This window comes from Oncorhynchus keta, unplaced genomic scaffold, assembly GCF_023373465.1.
Source record: "Oncorhynchus keta strain PuntledgeMale-10-30-2019 unplaced genomic scaffold, Oket_V2 Un_scaffold_1044_pilon_pilon, whole genome shotgun sequence".
Classification (NCBI taxonomy): Eukaryota; Metazoa; Chordata; class Actinopteri; order Salmoniformes; family Salmonidae; genus Oncorhynchus; species Oncorhynchus keta.
In genome coordinates this window covers 1,414-15,000 of record NW_026290755.1, presented here as the reverse complement: position 1 = coordinate 15,000, position 13,587 = coordinate 1,414, and the positions used below count along the sequence as shown (strand labels likewise).

The 13,587-nt window shown below is 49.4% G+C and overlaps 1 protein-coding gene across 1 annotated transcript in view; it reads right to left on the bottom strand.

The window, feature by feature from the left end:
- Window positions 1–12,459, bottom strand: part of LOC118383811 (leucine-rich repeat-containing G-protein coupled receptor 5-like) — a gene marked incomplete at its 5' end in the record, with an annotated part of 41,169 nt that extends 28,710 nt beyond the window's left edge. The window contains 2 exons of the mRNA XM_052513392.1: window positions 12,218–12,289; window positions 12,394–12,459. Coding sequence (XP_052369352.1) covers window positions 12,218–12,289; window positions 12,394–12,459 — 138 coding nt within the window. The remainder of the gene's footprint in view (window positions 1–12,217; window positions 12,290–12,393) is intronic.
- Between the last annotated feature and the right edge of the window lie 1,128 nt (window positions 12,460–13,587).

Here is a 13,587-nt window from a genome sequence, read left to right as displayed (position 1 = left end):
GGCCACCCACGATATGACGGGGTGAAGGAAGGTGGCGACGGGATGGAAACAAGATGCAGGAAATGTAAACAGGAGGAGAGGAGTGTTTGTTTGTCTGACGGCTCAGATTTAAACACACACACGCACACACGCACACACCACACGCACGCGCACACGCACACACACACACACACACACACAACACATCTCTCTGGGTGGGAGTCAGGTGTTTGTTTGTCTGACACACACACAAACACACACACAAAACACACAAAGGCATCTCTCTGGGTGGGAGTCAGGTGTTTGTTTGTCTGACACACACACACACAAAACACACACACACACACACACACACACACACACACACACACACACACACACACACACACACACACACACACACACACACACACACACACACACACACACGGCACTGCCAGACTCGTATTTGTCAGAGGCTTCTCTCTCACACAGGAAGTAAACAAAACCTTCTTTTGAACAGAACGGCCGCTCACATGAAATATGGACAACACTTCCTATTCCCTATGTAGTGTGTCTGAGTGGTCCAACACTTCCTATTCCCTATGTAGTGTGTCTGAGTGGTCCAACACTTCCTATTCCCTATGTAGTGTGTCTGAGTGGTCCAACACTTCCTATTCCCTATGTAGTGTGTCTGAGTGGTCCAACACTTCTCATCCTGATGGCATCCTATTCCCTATGTAGTGTGTCTGAGTGGTCCAACACTTCTCATCCTGATGGCACCCTATTCCCTATGTAGTGTGTCCGAGTGGTCCAACACTTCTCATCCTGATGGCATCCTATTCCCTATGTAGTGTGTCTGAGTGGTCCAACACTTCTCATCCTGATGGCATCCTATTCCCTATGTAGTGTGTCCGAGTGGTCCAACACTTCTCATCCTGATGGCACCCTATTCCCTATGTAGTGTGTCTGAGTGGTCCAACACTTCTCATCCTGATGGCATCCTATTCCCTATGTAGTGTGTCCGAGTGGTCCAACACTTCTCATCCTGATGGCATCCTATTCCCTATGTAGTGTGTCTGAGTGGTCCAACACTTCTCATCCTGATGGCACCCTATTCCCTATGTAGTGTGTCCGAGTGGTCCAACACTTCTCATCCTGATGGCACCCTATTCCCTATGTAGTGTGTCTGAGTGGTCCAACACTTCCTATTCCCTATGTAGTGTGTCTGAGTGGTCCAACACTTCCTATTCCCTATGTAGTGTGTCCGAGTGGTCCAACACTTCCTATTCCCTATGTAGTGTGTCTGAGTGGTCCAACACTTCCTATTCCCTATGTAGTGTGTCTGAGTGGTCCAACACTTCCTATTCCCTATGTAGTGTGTCTGAGTGGTCCAACACTTCCTATTCCCTATGTAGTGTGTCCGAGTGGTCCAACACTTCCTATTCCCTATGTAGTGTGTCTGAGTGGTCCAACACTTCTCATCCTGATGGCATCCTATTCCCTATGTAGTGTGTCTGAGTGGTCCAACACTTCTCATCCTGATGGCATCCTATTCCCTATGTAGTGTGTCTGAGTGGTCCAACACTTCCTATTCCCTATGTAGTGTGTCTGAGTGGTCCAACACTTCCTATTCCCTATGTAGTGTGTCTGAGTGGTACAACACTTCCTATTCCCTATGTAGTGTGTCTGAGTGGTCCAACACTTCCTATTCCCTATGTAGTGTGTCTGAGTGGTCCAACACTTCCTATTCCCTATGTAGTGTGTCTGAGTGGTCCAACACTTCCTATTCCCTATGTAGTGTGTCTGAGTGGTCCAACACTTCCTATTCCCTATGTAGTGTGTCTGAGTGGTCCAACACTTCCTATTCCCTATGTAGTGTGTCTGAGTGGTCCAACACTTCCTATTCCCTATGTAGTGTGTCTGAGTGGTCCAACACTTCCTATTCCCTATGTAGTGTGTCTGAGTGGTCCAACACTTCCTATTCCCTATGTAGTGTGTCCGAGTGGTACAACACTTCCTATTCCCTATGTAGTGTGTCTGAGTGGTCCAACACTTCCTATTCCCTATGTAGTGTGTCTGAGTGGTCCAACACTTCTCATCCTGATGGCACCCTATTCCCTATGTAGTGTGTCTGAGTGGTCCAACACTTCTCATCCTGATGGCACCCTATTCCCTATGTAGTGTGTCTGAGTGGTCCAACACTTCCTATTCCCTATGTAGTGTGTCTGAGTGGTCCAACACTTCTCATCCTGATGGCATCCTATTCCCTATGTAGTGTGTCTGAGTGGTCCAACACTTCCTATTCCCTATGTAGTGTGTCTGAGTGGTCCAACACTTCTCATCCTGATGGCATCCTATTCCCTATGTAGTGTGTCTGAGTGGTCCAACACTTCTCATCCTGATGGCACCCTATTCCCTATGTAGTGTGTCTGAGTGGTCCAACACTTCCTATTCCCTATGTAGTGTGTCTGAGTGGTCCAACACTTCCTATTCCTATGTAGTGTGTCTGAGTGGTCCAACACTTCCTATTCCCTATGTAGTGTGTCCGAGTGGTCCAACACTTCTCATCCTGATGGCACCCTATTCCCTATGTAGTGTGTCCGAGTGGTCCAACACTTCTCATCCTGATGGCATCCTATTCCCTATGTAGTGTGTCCGAGTGGTCCAACACTTCTCATCCTGATGTCATCCTATTCCCTATGTAGTGTGTCTGAGTGGTCCAACACTTCTCATCCTGATGTCATCCTATTCCCTATGTAGTGTGTCCGAGTGGTCCAACACTTCTCATCCTGATGGCATCCTATTCCCTATGTAGTGTGTCCGAGTGGTCCAACACTTCTCATCCTGATGGCATCCTATTCCCTATGTAGTGTGTCCGAGTGGTCCAACACTTCTCATCCTGATGGCATCCTATTCCCTATGTAGTGTGTCCGAGTGGTCCAACACTTCTCATCCTGATGGCACCCTATTCCCTATGTAGTGTGTCTGAGTGGTCCAACACTTCTCATCCTGATGGCACCCTATTCCCTATGTAGTGTGTCTGAGTGGTCCAACACTTCTCATCCTGATGGCATCCTATTCCCTATGTAGTGTGTCCGAGTGGTCCAACACTTCCTATTCCCTATGTAGTGTGTCTTGGTCCAACACTTCATCCTGATGGCAACACTTCCTATTCCCTATGTAGTGTGTCTGAGTGGTCCAACACTTCTCATCCTGATGGCATCCTATTCCCTATGTAGTGTGTCTGAGTGGTCCAACACTTCTCATCCTGATGGCACCCTATTCCCTATGTAGTGTGTCTGAGTGGTCCAACACTTCCTATTCCCTATGTAGTGTGTCTGAGTGGTCCAACACTTCTCATCCTGATGGCACCCTATTCCCTTTGTAGTGTGTCTGAGTGGTCCAACACTTCATCCTATTCCCTATGTAGTGTGTCTGAGTGGTCCAACACTTCTCCCTATCCTGATGGTCCAACACTTCCTATTCCCTATGTAGTGTGTCCGAGTGGTCCAACACTTCCTATTCCCTATGTAGTGTGTCCGAGTGGTCCAACACTTCTCATCCTGATGGCATCCTATTCCCTATGTAGTGTGTCCGAGTGGTCCAACACTTCTCATCCTGATGGCATCCTATTCCCTATGTAGTGTGTCTGAGTGGTCCAACACTTCTCATCCTGATGGCTTCCTATTCCCTTTGTAGTGTGTCCGAGTGGTCCAACACTTCCTATTCCCTATGTAGTGTGTCCGAGTGGTCCAACACTTCTCATCCTGATGGCATCCTATTCCCTATGTAGTGTGTCCGAGTGGTCCAACACTTCTCATCCTGATGGCATCCTATTCCCTATGTAGTGTGTCTGAGTGGTCCAACACTTCTCATCCTGATGGCACCCTATTCCCTATGTAGTGTGTCTGAGTGGTCCAACACTTCTCATCCTGATGGCACCCTATTCCCTATGTAGTGTGTCTGAGTGGTCCAACACTTCTCATCCTGATGGCATCCTATTCCCTATGTAGTGTGTCCGAGTGGTCCAACACTTCTCATCCTGATGGCACCCTATTCCCTATGTAGTGTGTCCGAGTGGTCCAACACTTCTCATCCTGATGGCATCCTATTCCCTATGTAGTGTGTCCGAGTGGTCCAACACTTCTCATCCTGATGGCACCCTATTCCCTATGTAGTGTGTCCGAGTGGTCCAACACTTCTCATCCTGATGGCATCCTATTCCCTATGTAGTGTGTCCGAGTGGTCCAACACTTCTCATCCTGATGGCACCCTATTCCCTATGTAGTGTGTCCGAGTGGTCCAACACTTCTCATCCTGATGGCACCCTATTCCCTATGTAGTGTGTCCGAGTGGTCCAACACTTCTCATCCTGATGGCACCCTATTCCCTATGTAGTGTGTCCGAGTGGTCCAACACTTCTCATCCTGATGGCACCCTATTCCCTATGTAGTGTGTCCGAGTGGTCCAACACTTCTCATCCTGATGGCACCCTATTCCCTATGTAGTGTGTCCGAGTGGTCCAACACTTCTCATCCTGATGGCACCCTATTCCCTATGTAGTGTGTCCGAGTGGTCCAACACTTCTCATCCTGATGGCACCTATTCCCTATGTAGTGTGTCCGAGTGGTCCAACACTTCTCATCCTGATGGCACCCTATTCCCTATGTAGTGTGTCCGAGTGGTCCAACACTTCTCATCCTGATGGCACCCTATTCCCTATGTAGTGTGTCCGAGTGGTCCAACACTTCTCATCCTGATGGCATCCTATTCCCTATGTAGTGTGTCCGAGTGGTCCAACACTTCTCATCCTGATGGCACCCTATTCCCTATGTAGTGTGTCCGAGTGGTCCAACACTTCTCATCCTGATGGCATCCTATTCCCTATGTAGTGTGTCCGAGTGGTCCAACACTTCTCATCCTGATGGCATCCTATTCCCTATGTAGTGTGTCCGAGTGGTCCAACACTTCTCATCCTGATGGCACCCTATTCCCTATGTAGTGTCCGAGTGGTCCAACACTTCTCATCCTGATGGCATCCTATTCCCTATGTAGTGTGTCCGAGTGGTCCAACACTTCTCATCCTGATGGCATCCTATTCCCTATGTAGTGTGTCCGAGTGGTCCAACACTTCTCATCCTGATGGCACCCTATTCCCTATGTAGTGTGTCCGAGTGGTCCAACACTTCTCATCCTGATGGCATCCTATTCCCTATGTAGTGTGTCCGAGTGGTCCAACACTTCTCATCCTGATGGCATCCTATTCCCTATGTAGTGTGTCCGAGTGGTCCAACACTTCTCATCCTGATGGCATCCTATTCCCTATGTAGTGTGTCCGAGTGGTCCAACACTTCTCATCCTGATGGCATCCTATTCCCTATGTAGTGTGTCCGAGTGGTCCAACACTTCTCATCCTGATGGCACCCTATTCCCTATGTAGTGTGTCCGAGTGGTCCAACACTTCTCATCCTGATGGCATCCTATTCCCTATGTAGTGTGTCCGAGTGGTCCAACACTTCTCATCCTGATGGCATCCTATTCCCTATGTAGTGTGTCCGAGTGGTCCAACACTTCTCATCCTGATGGCATCCTATTCCCTATGTAGTGTGTCCGAGTGGTCCAACACTTCTCATCCTGATGGCACCCTATTCCCTATGTAGTGTGTCCGAGTGGTCCAACACTTCTCATCCTGATGGCATCCTATTCCCTATGTAGTGTGTCCGAGTGGTCCAACACTTCTCATCCTGATGGCATCCTATTCCCTATGTAGTGTGTCCGAGTGGTCCAACACTTCTCATCCTGATGGCATCCTATTCCCTATGTAGTGTGTCCGAGTGGTCCAACACTTCTCATCCTGATGGCATCCTATTCCCTATGTAGTGTGTCCGAGTGGTCCAACACTTCTCATCCTGATGGCATCCTATTCCCTATGTAGTGTGTCCGAGTGGTCCAACACTTCTCATCCTGATGGCATCCTATTCCCTATGTAGTGTGTCCGAGTGGTCCAACACTTCTCATCCTGATGGCATCCTATTCCCTATGTAGTGTGTCCGAGTGGTCCAACACTTCTCATCCTGATGGCACCCTATTCCCTATGTAGTGTGTCCGAGTGGTCCAACACTTCTCATCCTGATGGCATCCTATTCCCTATGTAGTGTGTCCGAGTGGTCCAACACTTCTCATCCTGATGGCACCCTATTCCCTATGTAGTGTGTCCGAGTGGTCCAACACTTCTCATCCTGATGGCACCCTATTCCCTATGTAGTGTGTCCGAGTGGTCCAACACTTCTCATCCTGATGGCATCCTATTCCCTATGTAGTGTGTCCGAGTGGTCCAACACTTCTCATCCTGATGGCACCCTATTCCCTATGTAGTGTGTCCGAGTGGTCCAACACTTCTCATCCTGATGGCACCCTATTCCCTATGTAGTGTGTCCGAGTGGTCCAACACTTCTCATCCTGATGGCACCCTATTCCCTATGTAGTGTGTCCGAGTGGTCCAACACTTCTCATCCTGATGGCACCCTATTCCCTATGTAGTGTGTCCGAGTGGTCCAACACTTCTCATCCTGATGGCATCCTATTCCCTATGTAGTGTGTCCGAGTGGTCCAACACTTCTCATCCTGATGGCATCCTATTCCCTATGTAGTGTGTCCGAGTGGTCCAACACTTCTCATCCTGATGGCACCCTATTCCCTATGTAGTGTGTCCGAGTGGTCCAACACTTCTCATCCTGATGGCATCCTATTCCCTATGTAGTGTGTCCGAGTGGTCCAACACTTCTCATCCTGATGGCACCCTATTCCCTATGTAGTGTGTCCGAGTGGTCCAACACTTCTCATCCTGATGGCATCCTATTCCCTATGTAGTGTGTCCGAGTGGTCCAACACTTCTCATCCTGATGGCACCCTATTCCCTATGTAGTGTGTCCGAGTGGTCCAACACTTCTCATCCTGATGGCATCCTATTCCCTATGTAGTGTGTCCGAGTGGTCCAACACTTCCTCATCCTGATGGCATCCTATTCCCTATGTAGTGTGTCCGAGTGGTCCAACACTTCTCATCCTGATGGCACCCTATTCCCTATGTAGTGTGTCTGAGTGGTCCAACACTTCTCATCCTGATGGCACCCTATTCCCTATGTAGTGTGTCCGAGTGGTCCAACACTTCTCATCCTGACGGCACCCTATTCCCTATGTAGTGTGTCCGAGTGGTCCAACACTTCTCATCCTGATGGCACCCTATTCCCTATGTAGTGTGTCCGAGTGGTCCAACACTTCTCATCCTGATGGCACCCTATTCCCTATGTAGTGTGTCCGAGTGGTCCAACACTTCTCATCCTGATGGCACCCCTATGTAGTGTGTCCTATTCCCTATGTAGTGTGTCCGAGTGGTCCAACACTTCTCATCCTGATGGCACCCTATTCCCTATGTAGTGTGTCCGAGTGGTCCAACACTTCTCATCCTGATGGCACCCTATTCCCTATGTAGTGTGTCCGAGTGGTCCAACACTTCTCATCCTGTGGTCCAACACTTCTCATCCTGATGGCATCCTATTCCCTATGTAGTGTGTCCGAGTGGTCCAACACTTCTCATCCTGATGGCACCCTATTCCCTATGTAGTGTGTCCGAGTGGTCCAACACTTCTCATCCTGATGGCATCCTATTCCCTATGTAGTGTGTCCGAGTGGTCCAACACTTCTCATCCTGATGGCACCCTATTCCCTATGTAGTGTGTCCGAGTGGTCCAACACTTCTCATCCTGATGGCACCCTATTCCCTATGTAGTGTGTCCGAGTGGTCCAACACTTCTCATCCTGATGGCACCCTATTCCCTATGTAGTGTGTCCGAGTGGTCCAACACTTCTCATCCTGATGGCACCCTATTCCCTATGTAGTGTGTCCGAGTGGTCCAACACTTCTCATCCTGATGGCACCCTATTCCCTATGTAGTGTGTCCGAGTGGTCCAACACTTCTCATCCTGATGGCATCCTATTCCCTATGTAGTGTGTCCGAGTGGTCCAACACTTCTCATCCTGATGGCACCCTATTCCCTATGTAGTGTGTCTGAGTGGTCCAACACTTCTCATCCTGATGGCACCCTATTCCCTATGTAGTGTGTCCGAGTGGTCCAACACTTCTCATCCTGATGGCATCCTATTCCCTATGTAGTGTGTCCGAGTGGTCCAACACTTCTCATCCTGATGGCATCCTATTCCCTATGTAGTGTGTCTGAGTGGTCCAACACTTCTCATCCTGATGGCACCCTATTCCCTATGTAGTGTGTCCGAGTGGTCCAACACTTCTCATCCTGATGGCATCCTATTCCCTATGTAGTGTGTCTGAGTGGTCCAACACTTCTCATCCTGATGGCACCCTATTCCCTATGTAGTGTGTCCGAGTGGTCCAACACTTCTCATCCTGATGGCACCCTATTCCCTATGTAGTGTGTCCGAGTGGTCCAACACTTCTCATCCTGATGGCACCCTATTCCCTATGTAGTGTGTCTGAGTGGTCCAACACTTCTCATCCTGATGGCACCCTATTCCCTATGTAGTGTGTCCGAGTGGTCCAACACTTCTCATCCTGATGGCATCCTATTCCCTATGTAGTGTGTCCGAGTGGTCCAACACTTCTCATCCTGATGGCATCCTATTCCCTATGTAGTGTGTCTGAGTGGTCCAACACTTCTCATCCTGATGGCACCCTATTCCCTATGTAGTGTGTCCGAGTGGTCCAACACTTCTCATCCTGATGGCACCCTATTCCCTATGTAGTGTGTCCGAGTGGTCCAACACTTCTCATCCTGATGGCACCCTATTCCCTATGTAGTGTGTCTGAGTGGTCCAACACTTCTCATCCTGATGGCATCCTATTCCCTATGTAGTGTGTCCGAGTGGTCCAACACTTCTCATCCTGATGGCACCCTATTCCCTATGTAGTGTGTCCGAGTGGTCCAACACTTCTCATCCTGATGGCATCCTATTCCCTATGTAGTGTGTCTGAGTGGTCCAACACTTCTCATCCTGATGGCACCCTATTCCCTATGTAGTGTGTCCGAGTGGTCCAACACTTCTCATCCTGATGGCATCCTATTCCCTATGTAGTGTGTCCGAGTGGTCCAACACTTCTCATCCTGATGGCATCCTATTCCCTATGTAGTGTGTCCGAGTGGTCCAACACTTCTCATCCTGATGGCACCCTATTCCCTATGTAGTGTGTCCGAGTGGTCCAACACTTCTCATCCTGATGGCATCCTATTCCCTATGTAGTGTGTCCGAGTGGTCCAACACTTCTCATCCTGATGGCATCCTATTCCCTATGTAGTGTGTCCGAGTGGTCCAACACTTCTCATCCTGATGGCACCCTATTCCCTATGTAGTGTGTCCGAGTGGTCCAACACTTCTCATCCTGATGGCACCCTATTCCCTATGTAGTGTGTCCGAGTGGTCCAACACTTCTCATCCTGATGGCATCCTATTCCCTATGTAGTGTGTCCGAGTGGTCCAACACTTCTCATCCTGATGGCACCCTATTCCCTATGTAGTGTGTCCGAGTGGTCCAACACTTCTCATCCTGATGGCACCCTATTCCCTATGTAGTGTGTCCGAGTGGTCCAACACTTCTCATCCTGATGGCACCCTATTCCCTATGTAGTGTGTCCGAGTGGTCCAACACTTCTCATCCTGATGGCACCCTATTCCCTATGTAGTGTGTCCGAGTGGTCCAACACTTCTCATCCTGATGGCATCCTATTCCCTATGTAGTGTGTCCGAGTGGTCCAACACTTCTCATCCTGATGGCACCCTATTCCCTATGTAGTGTGTCCGAGTGGTCCAACACTTCTCATCCTGATGGCACCCTATTCCCTATGTAGTGTGTCCGAGTGGTCCAACACTTCTCATCCTGATGGCACCCTATTCCCTATGTAGTGTGTCCGAGTGGTCCAACACTTCTCATCCTGATGGCACCCTATTCCCTATGTAGTGTGTCCGAGTGGTCCAACACTTCTCATCCTGATGGCACCTATTCCCTATGTAGTGTGTCCGAGTGGTCCAACACTTCTCATCCTGATGGCACCCTATTCCCTATGTAGTGTGTCCGAGTGGTCCAACACTTCTCATCCTGATGGCACCCTATTCCCTATGTAGTGTGTCCGAGTGGTCCAACACTTCTCATCCTGATGGCATCCTATTCCCTATGTAGTGTGTCCGAGTGGTCCAACACTTCTCATCCTGATGGCACCCTATTCCCTATGTAGTGTGTCCGAGTGGTCCAACACTTCTCATCCTGATGGCATCCTATTCCCTATGTAGTGTGTCCGAGTGGTCCAACACTTCTCATCCTGATGGCACCCTATTCCCTATGTAGTGTGTCCGAGTGGTCCAACACTTCTCATCCTGATGGCACCCTATTCCCTATGTAGTGTGTCCGAGTGGTCCAACACTTCTCATCCTGATGGCACCCTATTCCCTATGTAGTGTGTCCGAGTGGTCCAACACTTCTCATCCTGATGGCATCCTATTCCCTATGTAGTGTGTCCGAGTGGTCCAACACTTCTCATCCTGATGGCACCCTATTCCCTATGTAGTGTGTCCGAGTGGTCCAACACTTCTCATCCTGATGGCACCCTATTCCCTATGTAGTGTGTCCGAGTGGTCCAACACTTCTCATCCTGATGGCACCCTATTCCCTATGTAGTGTGTCCGAGTGGTCCAACACTTCTCATCCTGATGGCACCCTATTCCCTATGTAGTGTGTCCGAGTGGTCCAACACTTCTCATCCTGATGGCACCTATTCCCTATGTAGTGTGTCCGAGTGGTCCAACACTTCTCATCCTGATGGCATCCTATTCCCTATGTAGTGTGTCCGAGTGGTCCAACACTTCTCATCCTGATGGCACCCTATTCCCTATGTAGTGTGTCCGAGTGGTCCAACACTTCTCATCCTGATGGCACCCTATTCCCTATGTAGTGTGTCTGAGTGGTCCAACACTTCTCATCCTGATGGCACCCTATTCCCTATGTAGTGTGTCCGAGTGGTCCAACACTTCTCATCCTGATGGCACCCTATTCCCTATGTAGTGTGTCCGAGTGGTCCAACACTTCTCATCCTGATGGCATCCTATTCCCTATGTAGTGTGTCCGAGTGGTCCAACACTTCTCATCCTGATGGCACCCTATTCCCTATGTAGTGTGTCCGAGTGGTCCAACACTTCTCATCCTGATGGCACCCTATTCCCTATGTAGTGTGTCCGAGTGGTCCAACACTTCTCATCCTGATGGCACCCTATTCCCTATGTAGTGTGTCCGAGTGGTCCAACACTTCTCATCCTGATGGCATCCTATTCCCTATGTAGTGTGTCCGAGTGGTCCAACACTTCTCATCCTGATGGCACCCCCCTATTCCCTATGTAGTGTGTCCGAGTGGTCCAACACTTCTCATCCTGATGGCACCCTATTCCCTATGTAGTGTGTCCGAGTGGTCCAACACTTCTCATCCTGATGGCATCCTATTCCCTATGTAGTGTGTCCGAGTGGTCCAACACTTCTCATCCTGATGGCACCCTATTCCCTATGTAGTGTGTCCGAGTGGTCCAACACTTCTCATCCTGATGGCACCCTATTCCCTATGTAGTGTGTCCGAGTGGTCCAACACTTCTCATCCTGATGGCATCCTATTCCCTATGTAGTGTGTCCGAGTGGTCCAACACTTCTCATCCTGATGGCACCCTATTCCCTATGTAGTGTGTCCGAGTGGTCCAACCTAGTGCACTAGGGAATAGGGTGCTAGTGAAAACAGGCCATGGTCCTGACATGCCGGTCACACTACTAGCTACATTCTCTCATTGTATCAGTTTGTAAAACAAGCCTCCCTGGATTTCACAACATTCATCACTTTCTGAATTGAGAAAACAAACATTTTGAGGCATATTTGGAGTGAAAACCTGATACAGAATATGAACATGGAGTAATCTGAATATAATGGGAATGTGAGGTCATAGGCACACACACACACACACACACACACACACACACACACACACACACACACACACACACACACACACACACACACACACACACACACACACACACACACACACACACACACACACACACACACACACACACACACACACACACACACATGAACACACACACACACACACACACACACACACACACACACACACACACACACACACACACACACCCACACACACACACACCCACCCAGACCAGTGTACTCACAGAGACCGTAGGGAAGTCAGTCCCTGGAATGTGTCAGCTTGCAGCTCTTCAATTTCATTGTGGTGCAGATCACTATAAAATACAACAACAAAACAAAAAGCAATTGAAACAGTTTTTATTGTAAAGCCACGGCTCATATCGTTTTATACGGCTTCTGCGGTTGCCAAGACACTCACATTTTCTGAATCTTCTCACATCGTCTGAAGCTGGGCAGAGCCTGGATCATGTTGTAGGACAGATCTCTGTGTGAGGAGGGGACAGAAAGGAGATCCAATGTAACCTCCACTACCATTATACTGGACTACTACGTCAACTCAGATAGGTCACTTTTATTCATCTGATTTAAACACAGGGAAATGTGGACCGAGGGCACGATGCTCTTTGGGAGTCTGTGCCAGGTTATTGTGAAGCAGTTTTTCATAAACTAGGCCAGGTAGCCTAGTGGTTAGAGGCAGGTTGCCTAGTGGTTAGAGGTAGGTAGCCTAGTGGTTAGAGGTAGGTAGCCTAGTGGTTAGAGGCTGGTAGCCTAGTGGTTAGAGGCAGGTAGCCTAGTGGTTAGAGGCAGGTAGCCTAGTGGTTAGAGGCAGGTGGCCTAGTGGTTAGAGGCAGGTAGCCTAGTGGTTAGAGGCAGGTAGCCTAGTGGTTAGAGGCAGGTAGCCTAGTGGTTAGAGGCAGGTAGCCTAGTGGTTAGAGGCTGGTAGCCTAGTGGTTAGAGGTAGGTGGCCTAGTGGTTAGAGGCAGGTAGCCTAGTGGTTAGAGGCAGGTGGCCTAGTGGTTAGAGGCAGGTAGCCTAGTGGTTAGAGGCAGGTAGCCTAGTGGTTAGAGGCTGGTAGCCTAGTGGTTAGAGGTAGGTGGCCTAGTGGCTTGGTTAGAGGCAGGTAGCCTAGTGGTTAGAGGTAGGTGGCCTAGTGGTTAGAGGCAGGTAGCCTAGTGGTTAGAGGCAGGTAGCCTAGTGGTTAGAGGCTGGTAGCCTAGTGGTTAGAGGTAGGTGGCCTAGTGGTTAGAGGCAGGTAGCCTAGTGGTTAGAGGCTGGTAGCCTAGTGGTTAGAGGCTGGTGGCCTAGTGGTTAGAGGCAGGTAGCCTAGTGGTTAGAGGCAGGTAGCCTAGTGGTTAGAGGTAGGTAGCCTAGTGGCTAGTGGTTAGAGGCAGGTAGCCTAGTGGTTAGAGGTAGGTGGCCTAGTGGTTAGAGGCAGGTAGCCTAGTGGTTAGAGGCAGGTAGCCTAGTGGTTAGAGGCTGGTAGCCTAGTGGTTAGAGGTAGGTGGCCTAGTGGTTAGAGGCAGGTAGCCTAGTGGTTAGAGGCAGGTGGCCTAGTGGTTAGAGGTAGGTAGCCTAGTGGTTAGAGGCAGGTAGCCTAGTGGTTAGAGGCAGA